The sequence below is a fragment of the Neovison vison genome, chromosome 6 (assembly GCF_020171115.1).
Source record: "Neovison vison isolate M4711 chromosome 6, ASM_NN_V1, whole genome shotgun sequence".
Lineage (NCBI taxonomy): Eukaryota > Metazoa > Chordata > Mammalia > Carnivora > Mustelidae > Neogale > Neogale vison.
Genome location: NC_058096.1, coordinates 130,971,186 through 130,993,730, shown reverse-complemented (window position 1 = coordinate 130,993,730; position 22,545 = coordinate 130,971,186). Strand labels below are relative to the sequence as shown.

Here is a 22,545-nt window from a genome sequence, read left to right as displayed (position 1 = left end):
ATAAAGTACTCATGAAAGAAACTGAGGAAGACACAAAGAAATAGAAAAATGTTCCATTTCATGGATTGGAAAAACAAATATTGTGAAAATGCCTGTGCTACCTAAAGCAATCTACACATTTAATGCAATCCCTATCAAAATACCGTCAACTTTTTTCAAAGAAATGGAACAAATAATCCTAAATTAATATGGAACCAGAAAAGACCCCAGATAGGGGAATATTAAAAAAGAAAACCAAAGTTGGCGACATCACAATTCCAGACTTCAAGATCTATTACATAGACTTTAAGCTCTGTAATCATCAAGACAATATGGTACTGGCACAAAAATAGAACACAGATTGATAGAACAGAAGAAAGAGCCCAGAAATGGATGCTCAACTCTATGGGCAACTAATCTTTGCCAAAGCAGGAAAGAATATCCAACAGAAAAAAGACAGTCTCTTCAACAAATGGTGTTGGGAAAATTGGACAGCCATGTGCAGAAGAATGGAACTGGACCATTTCCTTACACCACACACAAAACAGGCTCAAAAAATGGATGAAAGACCTCAAAGTGAGAGAGGAATCCATCAAAATCCTTGACGAGAACACAGGCAGCAACCTCTTCAACCTCAACTGCAGCAACTTCTTCCTAGAAACATTGCCAAAGGCAAGAGAAGCAAAGGCAAAAGTGAACTATTGGGACTTCATCAAGATAAAAAGCTTTTGCACAGCAAAGGAAAACAGCCAACAAAACCAAAAGACAATGGACAGAATGGGAGAAGATATTTGCCAATGACATATCAGATATTTGGGCTAGTATCCAAAATCTATAAAGAACTTAACAAACTCAATACCTAAAGAGCAAATAATCCAATCAAGAAATGGGCAGAAGACATGAGCAGACATTTCTGCAAAGAAGACATACAGATGGCCAACAGACACATGAAAAAGTGCTCAACATCACTCGGCATGAGGGAAATACAAATCAAAACCCCAGTCAGATACTACCTCACACCAGTCAGAATGGCTAAAATTTACAAGTTAGGAAACGACAGGTTTTGGTGAGGATGAGGAGAAAGGGGAACCCTCCTACACTGCTGGGAGGAACACAAGCTGGTGCAGCCACTCTGGAAAACAGTATGGAGGTTCCCTAAAAAGCTGAAAATAGAGCTACCCTATGACACAGCAATTGCACTGCTGGGTATTTACCCTAAAGATACAAACGTAGTGATCCGAAGGGGCACATGCACCGGAATGTTAATAGCAGCAATGTCCACAGTAGCCAAACACACACACATAATATATATATATATATATATATATATATATATATATATATATATATTATATTATTATATATATATTATATTATATTATTATATATTATATATATTATTATTATATATATATATATATATATGGAGCCATCAAAAACCATGAAATCTTGCCATTTGCCACAACATGAATGGAACTACAGGCTATTATGCCAAGTGAAATAAGTCAATCAGAGAAAGACCATTATCATGTGATCTCACTGATATGAGGAATTTGAGAAACAAGATAGAGGATCATAGGGGAAGGGAGGGAAAAATGAAACAAGATGAAACCAGAGAGGGAGACAAACCACAAGAGACTCTTAATCTCAGGAGACAAACTGAGGGTTGCTGGAGGGAAGGAGGGTGAAAGGGATGGGTGGCTGGGTGATGGACATTGCAGAGGATATGTGCTATGGTTAGTACTGTGAAATGTGTAAGACTGATGAATCACAGATCTGTATCCTCGAAACAAATGATACATTATATGGGGAAATGAATGAATGAATGTATAATGAAGGCATAACCATTACAGAAAAGGAAGTGAGAAGGTGAGACGTAGGACTGTAGGACTGGGGGTATTGGTGGTCACCAACAGATGAAAGATTTCAGTAAATATCTAGGAAGTAGATGAGGCAAGCTGATCAGCGAAATGGGCAGTGAAGTCAGAGTCTTGAAAATGAGGTAAGAAACTGCAAAGGGAGAGGCTTCTGGTCCCAGAGGCAGAAGGTATGACTGAGAAGCAAGGCTTCTAAAGATGAATTAATTCAAGATTTTTAGGTGGACATATGTACCAGGTGGCACTCCCATAGGCAGGTATGTGACACATAGCCTGAAAAAGAAAAGTATGTAGCACGTTACCAAAACAAAACAAAACAAAACAAACCTGAATAAAGTTATTTTGAAGCTTGGAGTCTGTAGCTCGATAACTAGCTTCCTATCAGTGACTCTAAACTGAATCCCAGGCCTTCCACCAAAAGTTTCTTTATATAATTTCCACCTAGGAAGGAAACATGGCTGGGAAAGAGCTCTGTGAAAAACTCCATTTACCCTTGCTTTTCTCTTAAGTATGCTCAGAAAACCAAGAATCTGTACTACGTGAAGAGAACCTGCAGCATTAAAGAGAAATGACTGACCAAAATAAATAAACTGTAAAACTGACCATAGAGGAACAAAATAAAACAAGAAACAGAGAGAATCTAAACAAAACAAAACAAATGAGTTAAACCAAACAAAGAAATTCTAGTTGGTATAATTTGAGAGATTCAAATGTATTACAGCCATAAAACCAGAAAAGGATGTTGTGAAACAGGAACAACCAAAGAGCAAGAAAATAAAAACTCTTAGAGCTTAACATATGACTGCTAAAGCATAAAGTTCAACAGAAGCACTAAAAATCAAATCAAGAAAATTTCCCACAGGCAGAGGAAGAAGTCAGAGACCAAAAGTAGGAAAGCAAAGAGAAGAGACACTTAAAGCAAAAATATAAAATCTAAGATCACAGTAAAAGAGGTCTAAAAAAAGAGAAAATAGTCCAAAAAAAGAAGAGAAAAATAAAGGGAAGAACTTATCACTGAAACTTGAAAATTCTCTAAAACAAAACAAAACGTCTTCAGATTAAAAGGGCCATTGACTGGCAAGAAGAATCCATCTCTAGGCATTTTAAAACATCAACTATAAAGAGAAAATCCTAAAGGGTTTCAAAAAGAAAAAAAAAACAAAAACCAAATAACAAGCCACCTTTAAAGGAATGAGGATTAGACTTGCATCAGATTTCTCATCAGCAACAAGGGCTGCTAGATAAAAGAGTTCAATCTAGAATTCTAGGGAGCCTGGGTAGCTTAGTGGGTTAAAGCCTCTGCCTTCGGCTCGGGTCATGATCTCAGGGTCCTGGGATCGAGCTCCACATCCGGCTCTGTGCTCTGCAAGGAGTCTGCTTCCCCCTCTCACTCTCTGCCTGCCTCTCTGCCTACTTGTGATCTCTGCCTGTCAAATAAATAAAATCTTTAAAAAAAAATGTTTTAAAAAAATCTAGAATTCTATACCCATCCACATACAAATCTCTGTCATGGCAAAATAAATACCTACCTATTCAGACACACACGATCTCAGATTTTATTTTAATTTAATTTTATTTATAATTTATAATTTATAAATATATTATAATTTTTAGTTTATAAATTTATTTAATTTTAATTTTATTTATTTTAATTTTATTCACTTAAGCATTTTTTCTTAAAAAGAATACACTCAAGGGGCGCCTGTGTGGCTCAGTGGGTTAAGCCTCTGCCTTCGGCTCAGGTCATGATCTCAGGTTTCTGGGATAGAGCCCCGCATCGGGCTCTCTGCTCTGCTCAGCGGGGAACCTGCTTCCCCCTCTCTCTCTGCCTGCCTCTCTGCCTATTTGTGATCTCTCTCTCTCTCTCTGTCAAATAAATAAATAAAATCTTAAAAAAAAAAAAAAAAAGAATACACTCAAGCAAAATAAGGAAGTAAAAAAAAAAAAAAAAAAAGTCATAGGGTACAAAAGATGAACAATCCCAGGAAAGTAATATGTAAAAATTCCAGGATAACTGTACTGAAATATGCCTAAAAGATAATCAGTCCAGACTGGAATAGGAATAAGGACTCTATGAGAAAAGTCTCCAGAAAAGGAAAAATTCAGTAGGATTACAGGTACAATATAAACATACATGTGTGTATGTTTAAGGGGGAGGAGATATAATATGAAACAAGTAAATAATGCAGTGAAAGAAAAATGGTAACTAGAGATTCCAGGAAAATAATTTTTTAAATATACAAATGAACCATGATGCCATATTTTAGTTGGTTTTATATTTGGCTCTTCATTTGGTGAGTAATTTTAAATTGCATTCTGGACACTGATTCTTTTGTTTTGAAGACTCTGGATTCTATTATAATCCCTTCAAAGCATGTTGATGTTTTTGTCTTATTAGGCTCTTAGGTAGAGTCAAACCGCAGAGTCTGTCTCAGTTTAGGTGGGGTGAGAGATCAAATTTTAGTTATTCCTTTTATTTAGCTGCAGGTGCTTTGAGTCGACTACATGATTTTGATTCAGGAGTCAGCAGAGACTTGGGCAAAGTTTACAGGTGAAACCTGGAGCTCTCCTTTTATGGTTCTCTACCTTCCTGGAATACCCAAACTACAACCTCATTTTTGAGCAGTGACGGCGGCTCTAGGCACTGTCTTCTAGTTGCTTAGAACACAAAGATCCAAGTTTTCTAGAGAAGCTTCAGCTTTCTCAAACCACACTGTGTCCTCAAGCCAAAGTCTAAAACTGAAAAACTTCTCTTTTGCTGTCTCATCTTCCAAATTTTGACTCTGCTACAAAATCAGCCTGCTTTGGGTCACTCCCTAGCATCAAGTAGTTGTTTGTTTTGTTTTGTTTGTAGCTTGTTAGTTGTTATCTATGAGGTCGATCTTAGGTGGTAACTCCACTGCACAAGAAATGAAATTCCCTTAGAGTTTTGGCCTTTAAACTTTGCCAAAACCAAGTTTTTGCACAACCAGTATGGCAGTTTCTTATATATTCACACACCTATCATTAGTTTCGGCTAATGTTTTAGAAATGCAATGATCACCTCAAAACATGATCATACAGGGCGCCTGGGTGGCTCAGTGGGTTAAGCCGCTGCCTTCGGCTCAGGTCATGATCTCGGGGTCCTGGGATCGAGTCCCGCATCGGGCTCTCTGCTCAGCAGGGAGCCTGCTTCCTCCTCTCTCTCTCTCTCTGCCTGCCTCTCCATCTACTTGTGATTTCTCTCTGTCAAATAAATAAATAAAATCTTTAAAAAAAAAAACAACAACAAAAAAACATGATCATACAAAAAGCAGAATTAGAAATCTTAGCTCTATGGTACACAGGACTGTAGAAGGGAGAATGTTATGCTGCATGAGAATAAAAATACTCTCACAGCATTTTTGAAGTAACTGACAGTTTTATAGCAGCTTTGTCAACCTAACATTCATTGCTGCAACCAAATGTATGAAATCCTTCACGGTGAAATAAAAAGACTTTGTTGTTCTCCAAAAAAAAAAAAAAATCTTAGCTCTAAAACTTTAAAACCAATAAAACCGAGAGTTTAAAATTATAATCCCCTCTGTCCTATATTGTGAGTTATACATATAAAGTAAAAATGTATTTAAGATTAAAATACAACTGTTTTAAAACAATTTGGGTTCTGGGGCATCTGGGTGGCTCAGTGGATTAAGCCTCTGCCTTCAGCTCAGGTCATGATCTCAGGGTTCTGGGATCATGTACCCCGCATCAGGTTCTCTGCTCAGCGGGGAGCCTGCTTCCTCCTCTTTCTCTGCCTGCCTCTCTGCCTACTTGTGATCTCTCTCTCTCTCTCTGTGTCAAGTGGATAAATAAAATCTTTAAAAAAACAAAAAACGAATAAAGCAATTTGGGTTCTTTCAAATTTAATGGAATCTACTTTCAATCAGTTCTGACTGGACTCTTTAAAATAAGGATGTTTCAGGAGCTACATTTGCCAAATTTTAATGAGAAAAGATCCTACCATTCACATATTTCAAAATTAAGTTTTAAAAAGTCTCAGATTATACCATCAATGTGAATCTACTTAACTACCCTTGCTTGTTGAATCATATTTGAATTTCCAAATTGTGTATCACTGTTTTATAAGAGTGTGTCCTGATTTTTATAGGTCCTAATATATAAAAAACTGAATTCCACTAATCTGAGGATCAACCTGAAGAACATTAGGATTATTTAAATAACAGATTATCCATACTGAATTATGGATCTTAACTGCAACTTCTTCTTCTTCTTTTTTTTTTTTTAAAGATTTTATTTACTTATTTGTCAGAGAGAGATCACAAGTAGGCAGAGAGGCAGGCAAAGGTGGAGGAGGAAGCAGGCTCCCCTGCCAAGCAGAGAGCCCGATGCAGGGCTTGATCCCAGGACCCTGAGATCATGACCTGGGCTGAATGCAGAGGCTTAACCCACTGAGACACCCAGGCACCCCTTAACTGAAATTTCTTATCTGAAAACGCTGGGCTGGGGAATTTTTTTTTTTTTTTTTTAATATCCTTGACTGGTCCTGGCTGTGCAATAATATGCAATTGTGCTTCGATTCTTAGAAATTAGAGAAAAAAAATTTTTTCCATAGAGGCTCCCTTTTAAATTTTCAAGTGAGTATTTTTCTAGTTAGAGTTTTTGAAGTTTTAGTTGTAGAAAGCCTTGAGGCCCACAGGTTAATAAAAGGGTCAGGTCATTTGCTGTATATAATCTACATTGTTTCCATAGTGAGAGTACTTCAAAAATCAGATTAGGACACAATGACACAATTTGGGGTTTATTCGCACTACAGATCTTTTCTTTCTCTACTTTCTATCCTGGTAATCAAGGACATTTTTGATAAATCTTTTAAGGTTCTATGGATTTTATACTTAGATGACCAGTAGCTAAATCCTTCAAAAGCAAAATCTTTTCTATAATTCCCTAAACCTAGCTGAAAGCCCTCTTTTTCTAACACCCAGAATATATTTTTCTCTAGTATTTTCCAATAGCACTTCCTGTCATGTTCTTCATGAAAAATTATGTCACAGTTTTAAGTAAGTGCTTAATAGATTCCAGAGATCAGGTAAATTTTGAAGACAGTCAAGAAACAAGGCAAATAATTTTTTGATTCTGCCTCATTCAATCTAATATGGAAAACAATTCAGATTTTAAAAAATAAAACTTCTAAACTGGCTCTTCTTTGGGGCGTCATTAAGTAGAGGAAATAAGGGGAGTGGATAGGTTGTAAATTTTAAGATACTTTGATTTAATCTTGATGTGTCAGAAAATGGGAAAGACCCCTCACAAATATATCATCTCAACTTAGCTACAAGCAGAATTTGGCAGGTGCAGCAGCTGAAACACATCCTTCTTCTAAATAGAGCTTTTGCTCTTTTTTATGATTACGATCTTGGACCTTGGGATCAAGACCTGAGCTGAGATAAGATTTGGACGCTTAACCGACTGACCCATCCAGGAGACGCTCTTTTTTATTACTTTAGTTAACGAACAGGATACCAGACATTGTGGATGAAATATATTAGAGGAAATCCGAATAGGCCAGGAAACATTTAAATATATCTGTTGTGTCACAGGCTTCCATGAATGAAAACAGATGGCACATGTAAAATAATTGTTTTTAATTTAGACTCTGATATTTCAAGGCTGTTCAAGTGCCAAAATTAAGTCAGGCTGAAAATCACATCTCCCTGATATTTGCTGGTCAGTTTTAATATTTTAGGCTCTTACAAACCATATGGTTATCAAACAAAATCATTCTTTAACACAAGGAAAAATGTCAGGAAAAAACATGACCCAATGGACTGAGTCTTGCATCATCGGGCTCCTTGCTCAGTAGGGAGACTGCTTCTCCCTCTGCCTGCTGCTCCCCCTGCTTGTGCTCTCTCTCTCCCTAACAAATAAATAAATAAAATCTAAATAAATAAATAAAGTTTGTTTTAAAAAATGTTTATCTACAATCCTAACAGTTAAGAAAAAACTTCATTAGGGAAGCCTGGGTGGCTTATTTGGTTAAGCATCTGCCTTTGGCTCAGGTCATGATCCCAGTGTCCTGGGATTGAGCTTCACACTGGGCTCCTGGGGAGCCTGCTTCTCCCTCTCCCTCTGCCTCCTGATCCCCTTGCTTGTGCTGTATCAAAGAATAAATAAAATCTTTCAAAAAAAAAAAAAGGAAAAAAACCCAATATAGTGTGTTCTCTTGGAATATGTGTTATTTTTAATGGGAGGAAGCACCCTTTGAAATTCACTTATTCTACCTCCAGAATGGTTTTACATAGTAATTATGCAATCAGTGTTAAATGCTGGACTACTTCTGTCATTGTTACAGAATACGGTTGGATCAAAATCAATTCCAAATAGATCAGAGTTGAAATTATTAAAAATTTAAATAATCGAGCCATAAAAAACTAGAAGAAAAAATAGTATTTATGAAATCTCTGTCTAAATGGGGAAAAAATTTTAAACCTTAAAAATGATAAATGAAATCAAAAGAAAGACATTAATTGTGCTGTCTACATAAAACTACTGTACATTAAAAAGAAAAAAAGCAATCGGGAAAATATTTCATACATGGCCAGGAAGAAGAGGGGAAGAGTATTGAATCTGTTACAAGTCATTTAGAAAGCAAAGCTAGTCAAATAACTCATTCTATTGGCAAGGTTCCATGGAGATAGACACTTTCATTACTGATGGGTGTACAAAGTAATATCCCTAGGTAGTATAACTTGGCAATATCCATCAAAATTACAGATTCAATTACTCTTTGATCCATCAAACCTACTTCTGGGACTTACCCTATAGATATAGTTGTTCCTGAATGCAAAGACAGGTGCACAGGATTATTCACTGCAGTAGTATTTTTTGTATTTGCAAAGAATTAGACATTAACCAATAACCATCAATGGAAGACTATTTAAATATACTGTGCTGTGTCCATACACTGGAACCCATCCAAAAAGACTAAGGAACTTTTCTATGCACTTATCTGGAAGAACTCTACAATTATCCTATACTGTGAATGGTAAGAACACTACCTTTTGTGTAAGAAAGAGACAATTACACATGATTAATCACATTCTTCAACACTTCTCAAATTAAGTCCAGTTTCCCACATTATCTACAAAGATGCTTTCTATAACATCATTTGTAATAGCAAAACACTAGAAACACTCTGCAAGTCCTATAATAGTTATGTGGGAAAACAAATTATGATCTATACAACAAAATATGATTTAGCTACAAAAATGACATTTATAGGGATGCATGCACGGCTCAGTTGGTTAAATGGCTGCCTTTGGCTCAGGTTGTGATCCCAGGGTCCTGGCATTGAGCCCCACATCGGGCTCCCTCCCCAGTGGGGAGTCTGCTTCTCCCTCTCCATCTGTCCCTCCCCACCTGCTCATGCTCTCCCTCACTCTCTCTCTCTCTCATATAAATAAATAAAATCTTCAAAAAAATGACATTTATAGTGAACCTGGAGTAACAGAAAATGTTAAGTAAAAAACTCACATACAATATTAATATGTAATATGCACATATGCACATATTACATTAATATGTAATATGCGCAAGAGAAGTCATGAGATTATCTAAATGTTAAATGCATATCTCAATATCAATTTTCAATATAAATTATGTTGAAAATATAACATTATATTTTCAATGATAATTCAGTATATAGTTTAGTCAGATTGCTTTCCCAAACATCTGTCACTGAGCAAAATGGTACTTCAAGAGGAAGGCTAAGAAATGGGTGTGGAGAGAGAGATTCTTCAGGAATGAGGGGTACTGGTATGTTAAGGCATTTCATGGAGAGAGTTTATGGTGAGCAGCTAGTTGTAATCATAAAGATTCTGTTCTTAGGGATATGAGAAATAGGAGACAAGTACCAAAAATGGGGGCGGGGCAAGAAAGAAACAACTTAGCACTTTGGTAAGTTGCTTAGGGTAAATGATGCTTTTCCCTAGTCTCCAAGCTATATGATTGCCTTTCCTATCTTGTCAAGACTCCCCTATCAACACCACCTCTTCTAGTTCTGTCTGGGAAAAGGAAAATACAGGAAAAGGCCAGGCAATAAACTAGTTTCACCTTATTGCATATGGTACATACTACCAAAAGAGGTTTGATCTTTTATCTGTTATGCCTGGGTATGTGTGTGAATTAGCAAAAAATGATGTGTGGTTTTTGAAAGATGTAAAGATTATAGAATTATAACTGATCATAATCCTATTTACAAGAAAGCATGTGATTGTTGGGGAGTATAAAATAAAGGAAAAGAATACTTTTTTTAAAAAAAGATTTTATTTATTTATTTATTTGAGAGAGAGACAGTGAGAGAGAGCATGAGCGAGGAGAAGGTCAGAGAGAGTGAAGCAGACTCCCCATGGAGCTGGGAGCCCGATGCGGGACTCGATCTCGGGACTCCGGGATCATGACCTGAGCCAAAGGCAGTCGTCCAACCAACTGAGCCACCCAGGCGTCCCGGAAAAGAATACTTTTAAATATACTTTAAAATTACCAGGATTCAAAGGGTGCCTGGGTGGCTCAGTCATGAAGTGTCTGCCTTCGGCTCAGGTCATGATTCCAGGGTCCTGGGGTCAAGCCCTGCATCAGCCTCCCTGCTCAGTGGGAACCCTCTCCCTATGCCTGCCACTCTGCTGCTTGTGCCCTCTATCTCCATCAAATAAATAAATAAAATCTTAAAAAAAAATTCCAGCTCCACTGCTAAACTTGTAAGTCTGTGGAGGATAAGTTAAACTTTGATTGACTGAATCATTCACTCATTCATTCATGTATTTAATTAGTATTCAGTAAACTGGTACCATAAGTAAGGCACACAGCTAAATGTTGAGTATATAGCAGGACACATGATTGCTATGGAAGATAGAAAATTTTACTAAGTACTAATAACAAAGTGAGATAGTACTATAGGAGTAAAGAGTATACACATCTGATCTAATCTAAAAGGGTTAAGGAAGGCTTCCTGAATTAAGTAACATTAAGGTTAGACCTGAATCTGAATCCTAAATAGAAGTAGCTAAAGTGGAGGGGGGGAGGAGTATTCTAGATAGGAGTAATAGCACTGAACAAAGGCTCACAAGTCAGTATTCATCTACATATAATATAGATGAATTGAAGAGATTATATAATTGTTAACTATGGAGGCTGCTGTTATAGATGAGTCATAAAAGAAGCATAGCATCAAGGGGAAGTAAAATGGATCAATAATCACAAGGGAAAGTAGGATTATTTATTAATTGAAAATACTGACTATATGCCAGGCACTATTCTAGGCACTTCGGATGTTATCAATGAAGAAAGGGAATAAAAGCCCTTGCCCTGATGAAGCTTATATTCTAATACAGGGCAAAAGATAATAGCAAATATAATACATATTATATAGTAAATCAGCAGAGGATCAGTACAATGGTTAAGCTAGAGTGGAGTATAGGCGGGTGAGGGGTATTTTAAATAGAGTAATTAGGGATTGCCTCAGTGAGGAGGTGATGGTGACTGGACAAAGCCTTGAGAGATGAGGGAGTATGGTTTGCAAATACTGAGAGGAAACACATTCCAGACAAGCAGAAAAGCCAATACAAAAGCCCTAAGAAGGAATGTGACTGGTACATTCCAAGACAGAAAGAAAGTTGGTGTGGCAGACCAAACAAGCAAAGCATAAAGTAGTAGGAAGAAAGGTCAGAGAGGCAATGAGGGATGGAGGCAGAACTTGCAGGATTTTGTAGGCCTGTCTGAGAATTTAGGGGAGGGTTGCTTGTTCACATCATACTGCTCTAGTATATATAAGATCAAGAACAAGAGGCAAGAGAGGAGGCTAGGAAAAATGGCAGAGTAGGGGCACCATTGTCCCATGTTTACAACTAGATTTCAATCACCTGAGTAAATATACCTGAGAGCTATCTGAAGAGAGGCAGAACAAACTCCATAACTAAATGCAGGAAAGAAGCCACATGGAAGAATTTAGGAAGAATAGAAAATGCAGTTGGGAGCTGTCTGCAGGAAAGAGGGAATTGTGGGTGCAGAGAGGGAAAGGAACATGGAGCCCACATGGGGAAAAAGAATCCCCATAGTATCTGGCCTTGAAAACTGGAGGGGCTGAATTCCATGAGTTTGTATAACCAGTGAGACTTGGAGCCTAGAACTTTAGAAGTCAGTTGACTCAGCATTGGGCAAATGGGTAGAGGAATGATAGCTGGGCCCCCCACCCTTAAAGAGACAAAGGCTGGCAGAGAGGCAACATAGAAGCAACAGTTTGCACAATGAGAGGGAGCTCTGTTTATACGACTTTGGTGTGTGTTGAGGACTTCTCTGGGAATGAAGGAGTTGTTAGGTGCCATTTTCCTCCCCTCCCTGCAAACACAGAGCCATTTGTGGGAGATGGTGCTACATAGATACTTGCTGCCTAAGCTGCTAGCAAATGCAACCACCCATAAGTTCTCCTGGAACACTTGCCCAGTCCAAGGCTGCTGGCTTCAGCCCTGGGTTCAGCACAAATTTTGTTAATGCCTCCGCACTTCAGGAGATCCAGTCTAGGACTAGCAGCTCAGAACAAACCTGCTAACCCCGCTGTCCTGCCTCTAAGCCCTTCGCAGTCATGTGCCCTCAGAATGAGCCTTCGTGGGTCTCACTAACATCACAGAGAGCAAGTGCAGCCCACAACAGGCAGAGATTCAGGCTAGATGTCTAGACTGAAAGGAAAAGTGACTCGGACATAATAGTAGGATGTAAGTGACACACACAGGTGAAGTATTATAACTGATTCTGATAAACAGCAGACACTGCACTGAGGGCACTACAGTACCTCTTCTTCATAAAGCCACTACTTTCAAGAGCAGCCAATGTAGCTAACTTTCCTAACACAGAGAGACAGACAGAAAGGTAGAAAAATAAGGAGACAGAAAAACACATCCCAAATGAAAGAATAAGATAAAATCTTAGCAAGAGATCTAAGTGAAATAGAAATAAGTAATGGGCTTGATAAAGAATTTAAAGTAATAATCACAAAAATACTGGACTTCAGAAATAGGTGGAGAACATTAGTGAGATCCTTGACAAAGAGATAAAAACTAACATATCAGAAATGGAAAACTCAATAAATGAAATTAAAAAAATAATAGGTGAAATAAATAGTAGGTTATAGGAAGCAGAGAAAGGTATCAGTAACCTGGAGGACAGAGTAATGGAAAGCAATCAAACTGAAAAGGTGAGAGACAAACAAATACTGTATAATGAGAATAGACATAGAGAATTGAGTGACTCCATCAAGCATAGTAATATTCACATTATAGGGATCCCAGAAAAGAGAGAAAGGGAGGCAGAAATGTACTTGAAGAAATAAGAGCTGAAGACTTCCTGAATCTAGGAAGGGAAACACAGACCCAGATTCAGGAGGCACAAAGATTCTCCCAACAAATTCATCCCAAGGAGGTCCACACCAAGACACACAGTAATTAAAATTGCAAAAAACAAAAACAGTGATAAAGAATGTTACAGTTTGCAAGCGGAAAGATGAGTGTTAAATACAAAGAAAATCTTTTAAGTCTAGCAGCTCATTATTCAGCAGTAACTTTCCAGTCCAGAAGAGAGTGGCATGATGTATTCAAAGTGCTAAAAGAGAAAAATCTGCAGCCAAAAGTACTCTATCCAGCAAGGTTATCATTCAGAATAGAAGGGGAGATAAAGAATTTCTGAGACAAACAAAAGTTAAAAGATTTCATGACCACTAAACCACTCCTATGAGAATGTTAAGGGGGACTTTGTGAATGGAAAACAAAAACCATAAGTAAGAGTAAAACAAACAAACAAAAAAAACCAGGAAGCACAAATTTTTAAAAAAAGTGTATCTGTAAAAATCAGTCAAGAGAAGCACAAAATAAAAGGATGTAAAGTATGATACCAAATATCTCAAAGGTGGAGGGGAGAGGAGTAAAGGATGAGTTCAAAATTAAAGCAACCATCAGTTTAATATAGACTACCAAAAGCAAAAGATGTTATATATAAACCTAATGGTAACACAAATAAAAAAATAGTAATATATATGCAAAAAATGAAAAGTAAGGAATCCAAGTATATCACCAAAGAAAACCAGCAAACCATGAAAGAGCAAGAGAAGAAAGGTGAGAGAAAAACTGCAAAAACAATGACAAAACAAGTAACAAAATAACTATAATCAATACATATATATCAATAGTTACTTGGAATGTCACTGGACTAAATGTTCCAATCAAAAAACATATGGTATCAGAAAGGATAAAAAAAAAAAACAAGACCCATCTATATGCTGCCTATAATTTCTACATGTGGAGACTGAGCCTAGCTTTGCATGAGAAAAGAAATAAAGGGCATTGCTATGCAAATGTATGGAGAGTCCTGTTTAAACAGGAGGACTAAATCTGCATGCATTTCTTCTTCAATTTTCATTTGTTTAGAAGCATGAGAAAAACAATGTCCCCAGACAGAAGGATTTTGAAGGTTTGTATGCTGGTCTTTGAAAAAATAAAATTGAAGAAGGCAAGAGAGTTTACAGTCATGGGGAAAGGCATACTCTGGGGTCAAGGACAGGGAAGAAATAATTTTTTTTTTTTTAAGCCGAGAGTAGTTTCATAGTTTAAGTAAAATATTAAATGATGTGGCAGAAAAAATATTGTTCTATAAATGCCTAATCATCACTCAAAATTTAGTCTGTGATAATTTAGTCTTTTAAAAGAACTTTTCGAGTTAAAGTCATTTTTCTTTTTTTTTCCTAAACAAAATAACTTCTCAGAGTATTTCTCTAGATTCTACCTACAAGTGCTCATTAGCCCCTGATGCTCTCTGGGGTGAATTTTTTTGGTTTGGCCATTGGTTCCTCAGCTGCCGGCAATTTCTTGTTCCCTTTCATCTAAGTAGAAACTTTGAAAGGTATGTCGTTTTTGAAACAAGATAGAATTCTTTCAAACTTGTATGCTAAGACACTTTAGAACTTGAATTTGACTTCACAGTATGGTTATACAAAAAATAAAAGATCAAGTGCTCACAAGGTTAAATTTCAGGAAAGCTCTCTCGGATGCAAGACAAAGGCGGGGTATAAAACGAAAACAAAAGTAGCCTGAGTTAAAGAGGTCATTTGAATTTACTCTCCACTCAAGACTGCTCCTCTCTGCACGCTGAAACAGGTTGGTTTTTTCATTTTCTCATTCTAATTGGGATAAGATTGTTTTTTAAAGCCCAAAGACTTTATATACTTACCTATGTAAAGGGAGTGTTGATGCACAAAAGTTTAAATGTTAACATATGCAAAAAGAGCTATTTGAAAACAGCTATACACTTTAATCTTAAAACAAAAATATGAATATAGCAAGAAGAAAACATATTATTTCTGGCATTATGTTAATACCATTACTTGCCTATAAAACTTTGTTAATGAGAAAATAGGTTGTGTTATACTATTTTTTCTGTTTTATTTTACAAATGCTATTTTTGTTCTTGTAATAATTATAAGGACATCTAAACTGTGTTCCTGTATGTCTGACAGAAGGATCAATTCCTGCAAATAATTTCCATTCCTGTCCTATTTACTCACAGTTTTTAGTAAGATTCTTATTTAAAAATATACTTCCTTAATGTCTTATATTATTTGTGCATATTATTTCTTATCATCAGATTCAAGATTTGTGATGAATGAGAAAGAAAGAACAAAGTTCATACTGTGTTAATAATTAACACATTAAGAAAATGATGACCAGAATGGTCTTCCAGATTGGAACTTTTCAAATTAACTTAAGGGTAAAAATAGTCATTTTAAATTGTTGGCACCTGGTTTTTACATAATAAAAGCAGTTCTTCTATGTGGTATATTTCCTTGAGGGCCTTCTCTGCTTTACTCATCCAAACAAGGTTAGTAAGAATAAGAATAGTCTTTTGGAAATGTACCATAAGTTGGCACACTGTTTTAAAAATACTATTTTCATTAATGATTCTATAAGAATATTAGAGCTTTTCCCAAGGACAAAAATAACCAAAGGAAGACAGAAAGGCTAAGGAAAAGGCAAAATAAAACTCAGCAGTAAAATGAAAACATCGAACGTCATTTTTATATACATTTTAAAACTTGTGAATTCTGGGGACACCTGGGTGGCTTGGACAGTTAAGCATCTGCCTTCAGCTCAGGTCATGATACCAGGGTCCTGGGGTCCAGCCCCACATTGGGCTCCTTGTTCATCTGGGAGCCTGCCTCTCCCTCTCCCTCTGCCTGCTGCTACCCCTGCCTGTGCGCTCTCTCTGTCAAATAAATAAAATCTTAAAAACAAAAAACAAAGAGCAACAAAAACAACAACAAAAAACAACGTGAACTCTCTGTGAGCTTATTTTACTCCTATAAGGTGTTAAAAACCAATATAGTAAAATAACTAATGATGAGGCAAGATGATTCCTGCCATACCATCTATATATTCTAGACTAATAGCTTTATATCTGCTTATAAGTCCTTTAGTTTGACAAATATTTACTGAGCACCTATTGTATACCAGCCACTCTCCATGTAGTCATTACAAACATAAATCCAACAGGTCAAACTCTAAGGGAACTAAGAAACACATTTTTTCACATCATGGGGTCAGTTCTCTGAGAATGAACGTAGGTATGCATGTAGATATAGCTATTGGATCAGGAAAATCTTCTGGGGAGGTGACATCCAGGTTAACTGGGAAGGAATTGGCTCTTTAAGGGAAGGGCAGGAAATGGTCTATCAGAGGAACAGAATGAGTAATGGTGCAGACATGTGCTGCAGCATGGTGTGCCCCAGCAAACTGCTTGCAGATGAGTACTATGACTATCTGGGGTGTAGAGAGATATGGCACAGCATGGGGTGCATTATAGAGAGATGTAGCAGGAATCATGGGTCATTTTTATATACATTTAAAAACTTGTGAATTCTGGGACAAGTTAAGCATCTGCTTAACATTATGCAGGGAGCCGTGGGCATCATGCTAAGTATGTATCGTTAGCTTGGATTGTACCTTTCAGGTGGAGAAATGTATCTTTCAGGTGAGGAGCTTAGCAGAAGAGTGACAGATTGACATTGCAGAGATAGAGAACTCTGGTGGCAGTAAGAAAAATGATTTTGACAAAGAGATCGTAAGAAGGAAAAAGAATAGGAGATACCAGTTGGGAAGATACTGTAATAGGCCAGGTAAGAAACAACGGCGGTCAAATGGTGCAGATATGTCAAAGAGGGCAAATTAAAAGAGATAGATTCACAATCTATTTGTAAGGTAAAATCAGAAACTAGGGGCTGACTGAAAATTAGGGATGAATGTGACAGAAGTCAAGGACAGTGTAGGCTTAAACTCAGGTAACTGGTGGAATAACACTACTGAATGGTAGCATACTTTCAGCATGTGTGACAGCTTTTCAAGGGACGCTAACTAGAGGAAACTTTGTTTTTTAAAGGCAAGCCAGTGAAATTAAGTATAAACACTGAGTTAATTTATTTAACTTATTTTAAAATAAATTCATTTAAAAATATGTTTATAAATAAAAATATATTTATTTTAGCTGAATAAAGTATTTGCTTATTTAATTCACTGCCAATATCCTACATAAGAATCACAAAGTTGTGTTTGTAAAAAATATAACATTTCTTTTCCTTTTGTTTAAATCTGACTAAATTTTCATATTTTAAAAGCTATATAAAAGTCATTATTTTGATTTAGGGTTTAATGATTAAGAAAATTCCACAGCGTGTTATTTTTATCTTTCTTGTGTAAAATCCAGCTCCTGCACACAGACTGGTAAAAACAAAAGATGAAGAACTAATCTTGGGGATGTCTGGGTGGCTCAGTTGTCAACCGTCTGCCTTTGGCTCAGGTCACGACCCCAGGGTCCTGGGATCAAGCCTCATATCGAGCTCCTGCTCAGTGGGAAGCTTAATTCTCCCTCTCCCACTCCCCCTGCTTGTGCTCTCTCTCTCACGTGACTGTCTCTGTCAAATATATTAAATAAAATTTTAAGAAAAAAAAAAAAAGAACTAATCAACTAATCTTGGGGCTATACTCCAATGTGGCTTCCACTGAAGAATTTCAAATTTCAAAAAGCAACAGATTCAGCCTCACCTATGTTATAGCAAAAATCTACTCTCTAGTAAAAGAACAAAACTTACACTACTTTAAAAAGTGCTTCCTTTTAAACAATATTAAAATGAATATTTTGTATTCTTTTTGACATTTAGATTGGAGCCATGACTTTGGAACACAACCAGTCAACAGATTACTACTATGAGGAAAATGAAATGAATGGCACTCATGACTACAGTCAGTATGAAGTGATTTGTATAAAAGAAGAAGTCAGAAAATTTGCAAAAGTTTTCTTGCCCGCCTTCTTCACAATAGCTTTCATCATTGGAATTGCAGGCAATTCCATAGTGGTGGCAATTTATGCCTATTACAAGAAGCAGAGAACCAAAACAGATGTGTACATCCTCAACTTGGCAGTGGCAGATTTGCTCCTTCTATTCACTCTGCCTTTTTGGGCAGTTAATGCAGTTCATGGATGGGTTTTAGGGAGAATCATGTGCAAAGTCACTTCAGCTTTGTATACAGTCAACTTTGTCTCTGGAATGCAGTTTCTGGCTTGTATCAGCATAGACAGATACTGGGCTGTAACTAAAGCCCCACGTCAATCAGGAGTGGGGAAACCATGCTGGCTTATCTGTTTCTGTGTCTGGATGGCTGCCATCTTGCTGAGTATACCTCAGCTGGTTTTCTATACAGTCAATCACAAGGCTAGGTGCATTCCCATCTTTCCGTATCACCTAGGAACATCAGTGAAAGCATCAATTCAAATGCTGGAAATCTGCATTGGATTTGTAATACCCTTTCTTATTATGGGAGTGTGCTACTTTGTCACAGCAAGGACACTTATCAGGATGCCCAACATTAAAAAATCTCGTCCCCTCAAAGTTCTGCTCACAGTGGTTATAGTTTTCATTGTCACTCAGCTGCCTTATAACATTGTCCGGTTCTGCCAAGTCGTAGATATCATCTACTCTCTGATCACCGACTGCGACACGAGCAAACGCATGGATGTCGCCATCCAAATCACAGAGAGCATCGCGCTCTTTCACAGCTGCCTCAACCCAATCCTGTATGTTTTCATGGGAGCCTCTTTCAAAAACTACATTATGAAAGTTGCCAAGAAATACGGGTCCTGGAGAAGACAAAGACAAAACGCGGAGGAGATTCCTTTTGATTCAGAAGATCTTACAGAGCCAACCAGTACTTTCAGCATTTAAATGTCAGACTGCTGCCTCTTGCTTCGATACACATGAATGATGCTTCTCCCTCAGATAAAACATCTGCTTTATTCTGAAACTTAAATCTCAAACACCGTGGTGCCAACTTACAGCAATCAAGAGGTGGGGGGGAAGATGGGGAGAATATAGCAACCAGGAAGAAGAGGAAATGACATAATAAATGCAGAAAACATGAACTTAAAGTTAACAATATAGGAAAATAATATTAATAGGCATAAATAATAAAAACACTATGCTATGAATTAGGCCATCTGAAACAGATTAATAAAAAGGCTTATATTAAGGGGCATTTCTAGTTATTTTAAAAAGATCTAAATTTTAATGTAAGAATGATTTCACTGCATAATTTCAGTATTTGAATAATTATACAACAAAATTTAATACTTTTTTCCTGTTTCTTAGTTTGTAAGTGATTTCTTAAGACCCCAGAAATAACAATGTAACAATAAAAATATTACATAAAAAGCTTTACTGGTCCTTTTAATACATCCCTGGTAAACTTTTTTTTTTTCTTTTTATCCCTGGTAAATTTCTGAACATGTGCTTCCATGATGTTAATTTTCTTTAGTAATAAACTGCTTATTCGATTAGATTTACCTGTATACTCTAGAAGCAATCTTTAGATAATCATATTTACCTAGATTCCAATTTTGTGAGTTCCTAAAGGGCTTATCCATTTATGTGAGTCTATTACTGAGGGTTGACTAAACAATACATTTTCTTACATACGGATTCTTATTTTTTTGCTTAAGCACTTACATCTTTAAGCAATAAAAGTATGTGACACAATAGATGATTTTTAATAACATGTATGTCTTATCTCTTTAAATATAATTATTTATAAATTATAGTTCATTTAATATGGCCCTACTGAGAGGTGCCTGGGTGGCTCAGTGGGTTAAGCCTCTGCCTTCAGCTCAAGTCATGATCTCAGGGTCCTGGGATTAAGCCCCGCATTGGGCTCTCTGCTTAGCAGGGAGCCTGCTTCCTCCTCCCCCTCTGCCTGCCTCTCTGTCTACTTGAGATCTCTCTGTCAAATAAATAAATAAAATCTTTAAAAAAAATATGTCCCTACTGAAATTTAATTTTGAAAGAAATTACAGTGATCAACAGTATACACTAATACGAATTTTCTCTCTCACAAACTATAAAGAAAACTGTGAACTGTAAAACTGTAGGAAAAAAAAAGACATGTTTTCTGCTCTTAAAATAAATTATCACCTAGTCAAGATAGGTTATCTTAAAATTACTTTTTTTGGGGGCACCTGTGTGGCACTATTGGTTGAGCCTCTGGCTCTTGGTTTTGGCTCAGCTAGTGATCTTGGGGTCGTTAAGATCAATCCCTACGTTGGGCTCTGCACTCAGCATGAAGTCTGCTTAGAGTTTCTCTCTCCCTCTCCCTGTGCCTCTGTCCTAACCCCCACCCCTGCCCTCTCTCCCTCTTGCCAAAATAAGTATTTTTTAAAAATTACTTTTTTTTAATCAAGTATTTCTAAATTTGAATATGCCTTCAAAGCCAGAATTTAAAGAATGGGGTGAAACTAATAATTATGTATCATATTCTTCTAGCACAGCACCTGGGACAAAGGATGGATCTGAATACTCACCACTGCTCCACCATTTCTTGCCATTAATTACATAGCTATCTCCATCTCGTTGGATGCTACATTGAATATTTGTGGCATCACTCGAAGCTACACTGGGCTCTATAAATAAGCAAAGGTTGAATTTACAGGCATCAGACATCATCAGTTTACAAAAGAGATTTTAGATAAGGAAATGTGAACTCTTTGAGGATAGAGGCATGTTCTATCCTTACCCCTTCCACCCTAGTTCTCCTAAAACCTACATAAGTAGGTACTCAGTAAATGTGCACTGGAAGAATGAATGAATGAATTGTGAACACTGGCGATCAGCAATCTGAATTGTGTTCTTGGCTTCCTCACTGATGCATGATTCAAGGTAACTTACTCAATCCTTTCTCCAATTATCAAAAGTAGATTAAATATACTGTTGTTTATTGTCCACAATAGAAATCTACTAAATACTAAATATTTGCAAGCCAGATTTCCCCACCATGTAGTTTACTATCTTAGACAGTTTCCAACCCTGCCTTGCAAATCCCATCAGGAATGCTTTCACTGACTTATTCTGCATTCTGTAAAGACTGATCAACACAATTTCTTCAGAAAGTTTTCCATGGGACACCCTTACACAACTGCTTTACTGTATGGCATTTCAAAATGTGCAGGCTAGTCATCTGTCATCATCATTTGTAGTCATCTGCACTTGCTAATATGTTGCTCTTTTAAATGGGTCCTTCAGATATTTTGTGCACTCTATTTCTAAAACTAGAAAGGGTGCTGTGTACTTATTTTGTAACCTCCAATTAGTGGTTTGAAGATAACATGTCACTGCAGATGTTCAATAAATTCCTCTCACCAATTTTAAATGGAGATCAGTTTTCCTATTACAAATACATACAATGTTATAAAAGACTTTTAAGTGTGGCTAAAATTATGGCCAGATGACATTTAGTTTAATTCTAAGCTCAACTATATAATAATGACTTTTTCCTTTGAAAAATTCTTACCTGCTGTTTCCTATGTACAAATGGTACCAAACCCATTTTTAACATGGTCCTAATTTTACTTCCCTACATGATCATAATTTGAACTATGTGATCAGCCCTGGTGAATGGTCTATTTTTCTGTTTTGTAACTATCAGTTGTATTTTGTAACTATCAGTAAAAATTATTACAAAGACAAATATTTCATACATAAGGGTAAAAAAGATATTAAATATACGTACATGGCAATTTTAGAAATGCAAGTCAAAAGATTATGAAGTTAGGTTTACTCTGCTGCTAAATGCTTAAAGTAGACTATCAGAAAACATCACTGGGTATCCTCCCAAAGGGGAGGGCAATTTGATTCTGCACATTTAAAAATGCCAAAATTTGAAATAGGGCTCAAAACAAGCACATGCTCATCTCTGTCCATAGGCAAATTTGCCTGAAACACAGAGCCACTCTTTCATTTTAGCTTATCCATAATAACTCCAGGATGACTGACTGCACAAGGGGAGAACCATGATTTGCTTTTACCTGTCATACAGAAGCAAGAGGCAATGTTCCCTTGAAGAAGAGGCTCAAGCCACTGCTGCTTCTGCTCTTTACTTCCATATAGGTGGAGGACCTCCATGTTCCCTGTGTCTGTATGTAATAAAAAAACAAAACAAAACAAAACATTTCTTTGGTGTTTAAAAATTTACCAATATGAAATCCAAACTTTATGTTGGAATTATATACATGTATCTTTTTTTTTTAATAATTTATTTGGCTTTAATTGCATTGTTATGTTTTCCCAAGTTGTTTT

The 22,545-nt window shown here is 36.7% G+C and overlaps 2 protein-coding genes across 8 annotated transcripts in view; one reads left to right on the top strand and one right to left on the bottom strand.

The window, feature by feature from the left end:
• Nucleotides 1–22,545, bottom strand: part of ACAD11 (acyl-CoA dehydrogenase family member 11) — a 103,704-nt gene that overhangs the window by 32,865 nt on the left and 48,294 nt on the right. For all 4 annotated transcript variants that reach the window (XR_006385040.1, XR_006385039.1, XM_044252362.1 and 1 more), the window contains exons 12-13: nucleotides 22,275–22,382; nucleotides 20,775–20,873 (exon numbers count right to left, since the gene is read on the bottom strand). Coding sequence is in view for 2 of the 4 variants with exons in the window: in XM_044252362.1 (XP_044108297.1) it covers nucleotides 20,775–20,873; nucleotides 22,275–22,382 (207 nt within the window). In the remaining 2 variants the exon portion in view is untranslated. The remainder of the gene's footprint in view (nucleotides 1–20,774; nucleotides 20,874–22,274; nucleotides 22,383–22,545) is intronic.
• On the top strand, nucleotides 14,311–19,632 carry ACKR4 (atypical chemokine receptor 4). 4 transcript variants are annotated; one of them, XM_044252368.1, is made up of 3 exons: nucleotides 14,311–14,348; nucleotides 14,654–15,031; nucleotides 18,085–19,632. In XM_044252368.1, exon 3 carries the CDS (start codon nucleotides 18,094–18,096, stop codon nucleotides 19,144–19,146), a length of 1,053 nt encoding a protein of 350 aa, XP_044108303.1. In that variant the 5' UTR covers nucleotides 14,311–14,348; nucleotides 14,654–15,031; nucleotides 18,085–18,093; the 3' UTR covers nucleotides 19,147–19,632. The 4 variants fall into 4 exon arrangements, with proteins under 4 accessions (XP_044108303.1, XP_044108301.1, XP_044108300.1 ...); XM_044252366.1 differs by having other exon boundaries at nucleotides 14,311–14,777; nucleotides 14,909–15,031; XM_044252367.1 differs by having other exon boundaries at nucleotides 14,322–14,348; nucleotides 14,641–15,031.

Coding starts and splice junctions, on each gene's coding strand:
- ACKR4 (XM_044252368.1), top strand. CDS start 18,094: ATGACTTTGGAACACAACCAGTCAACAGATTACTACTATGAGGAAAAT.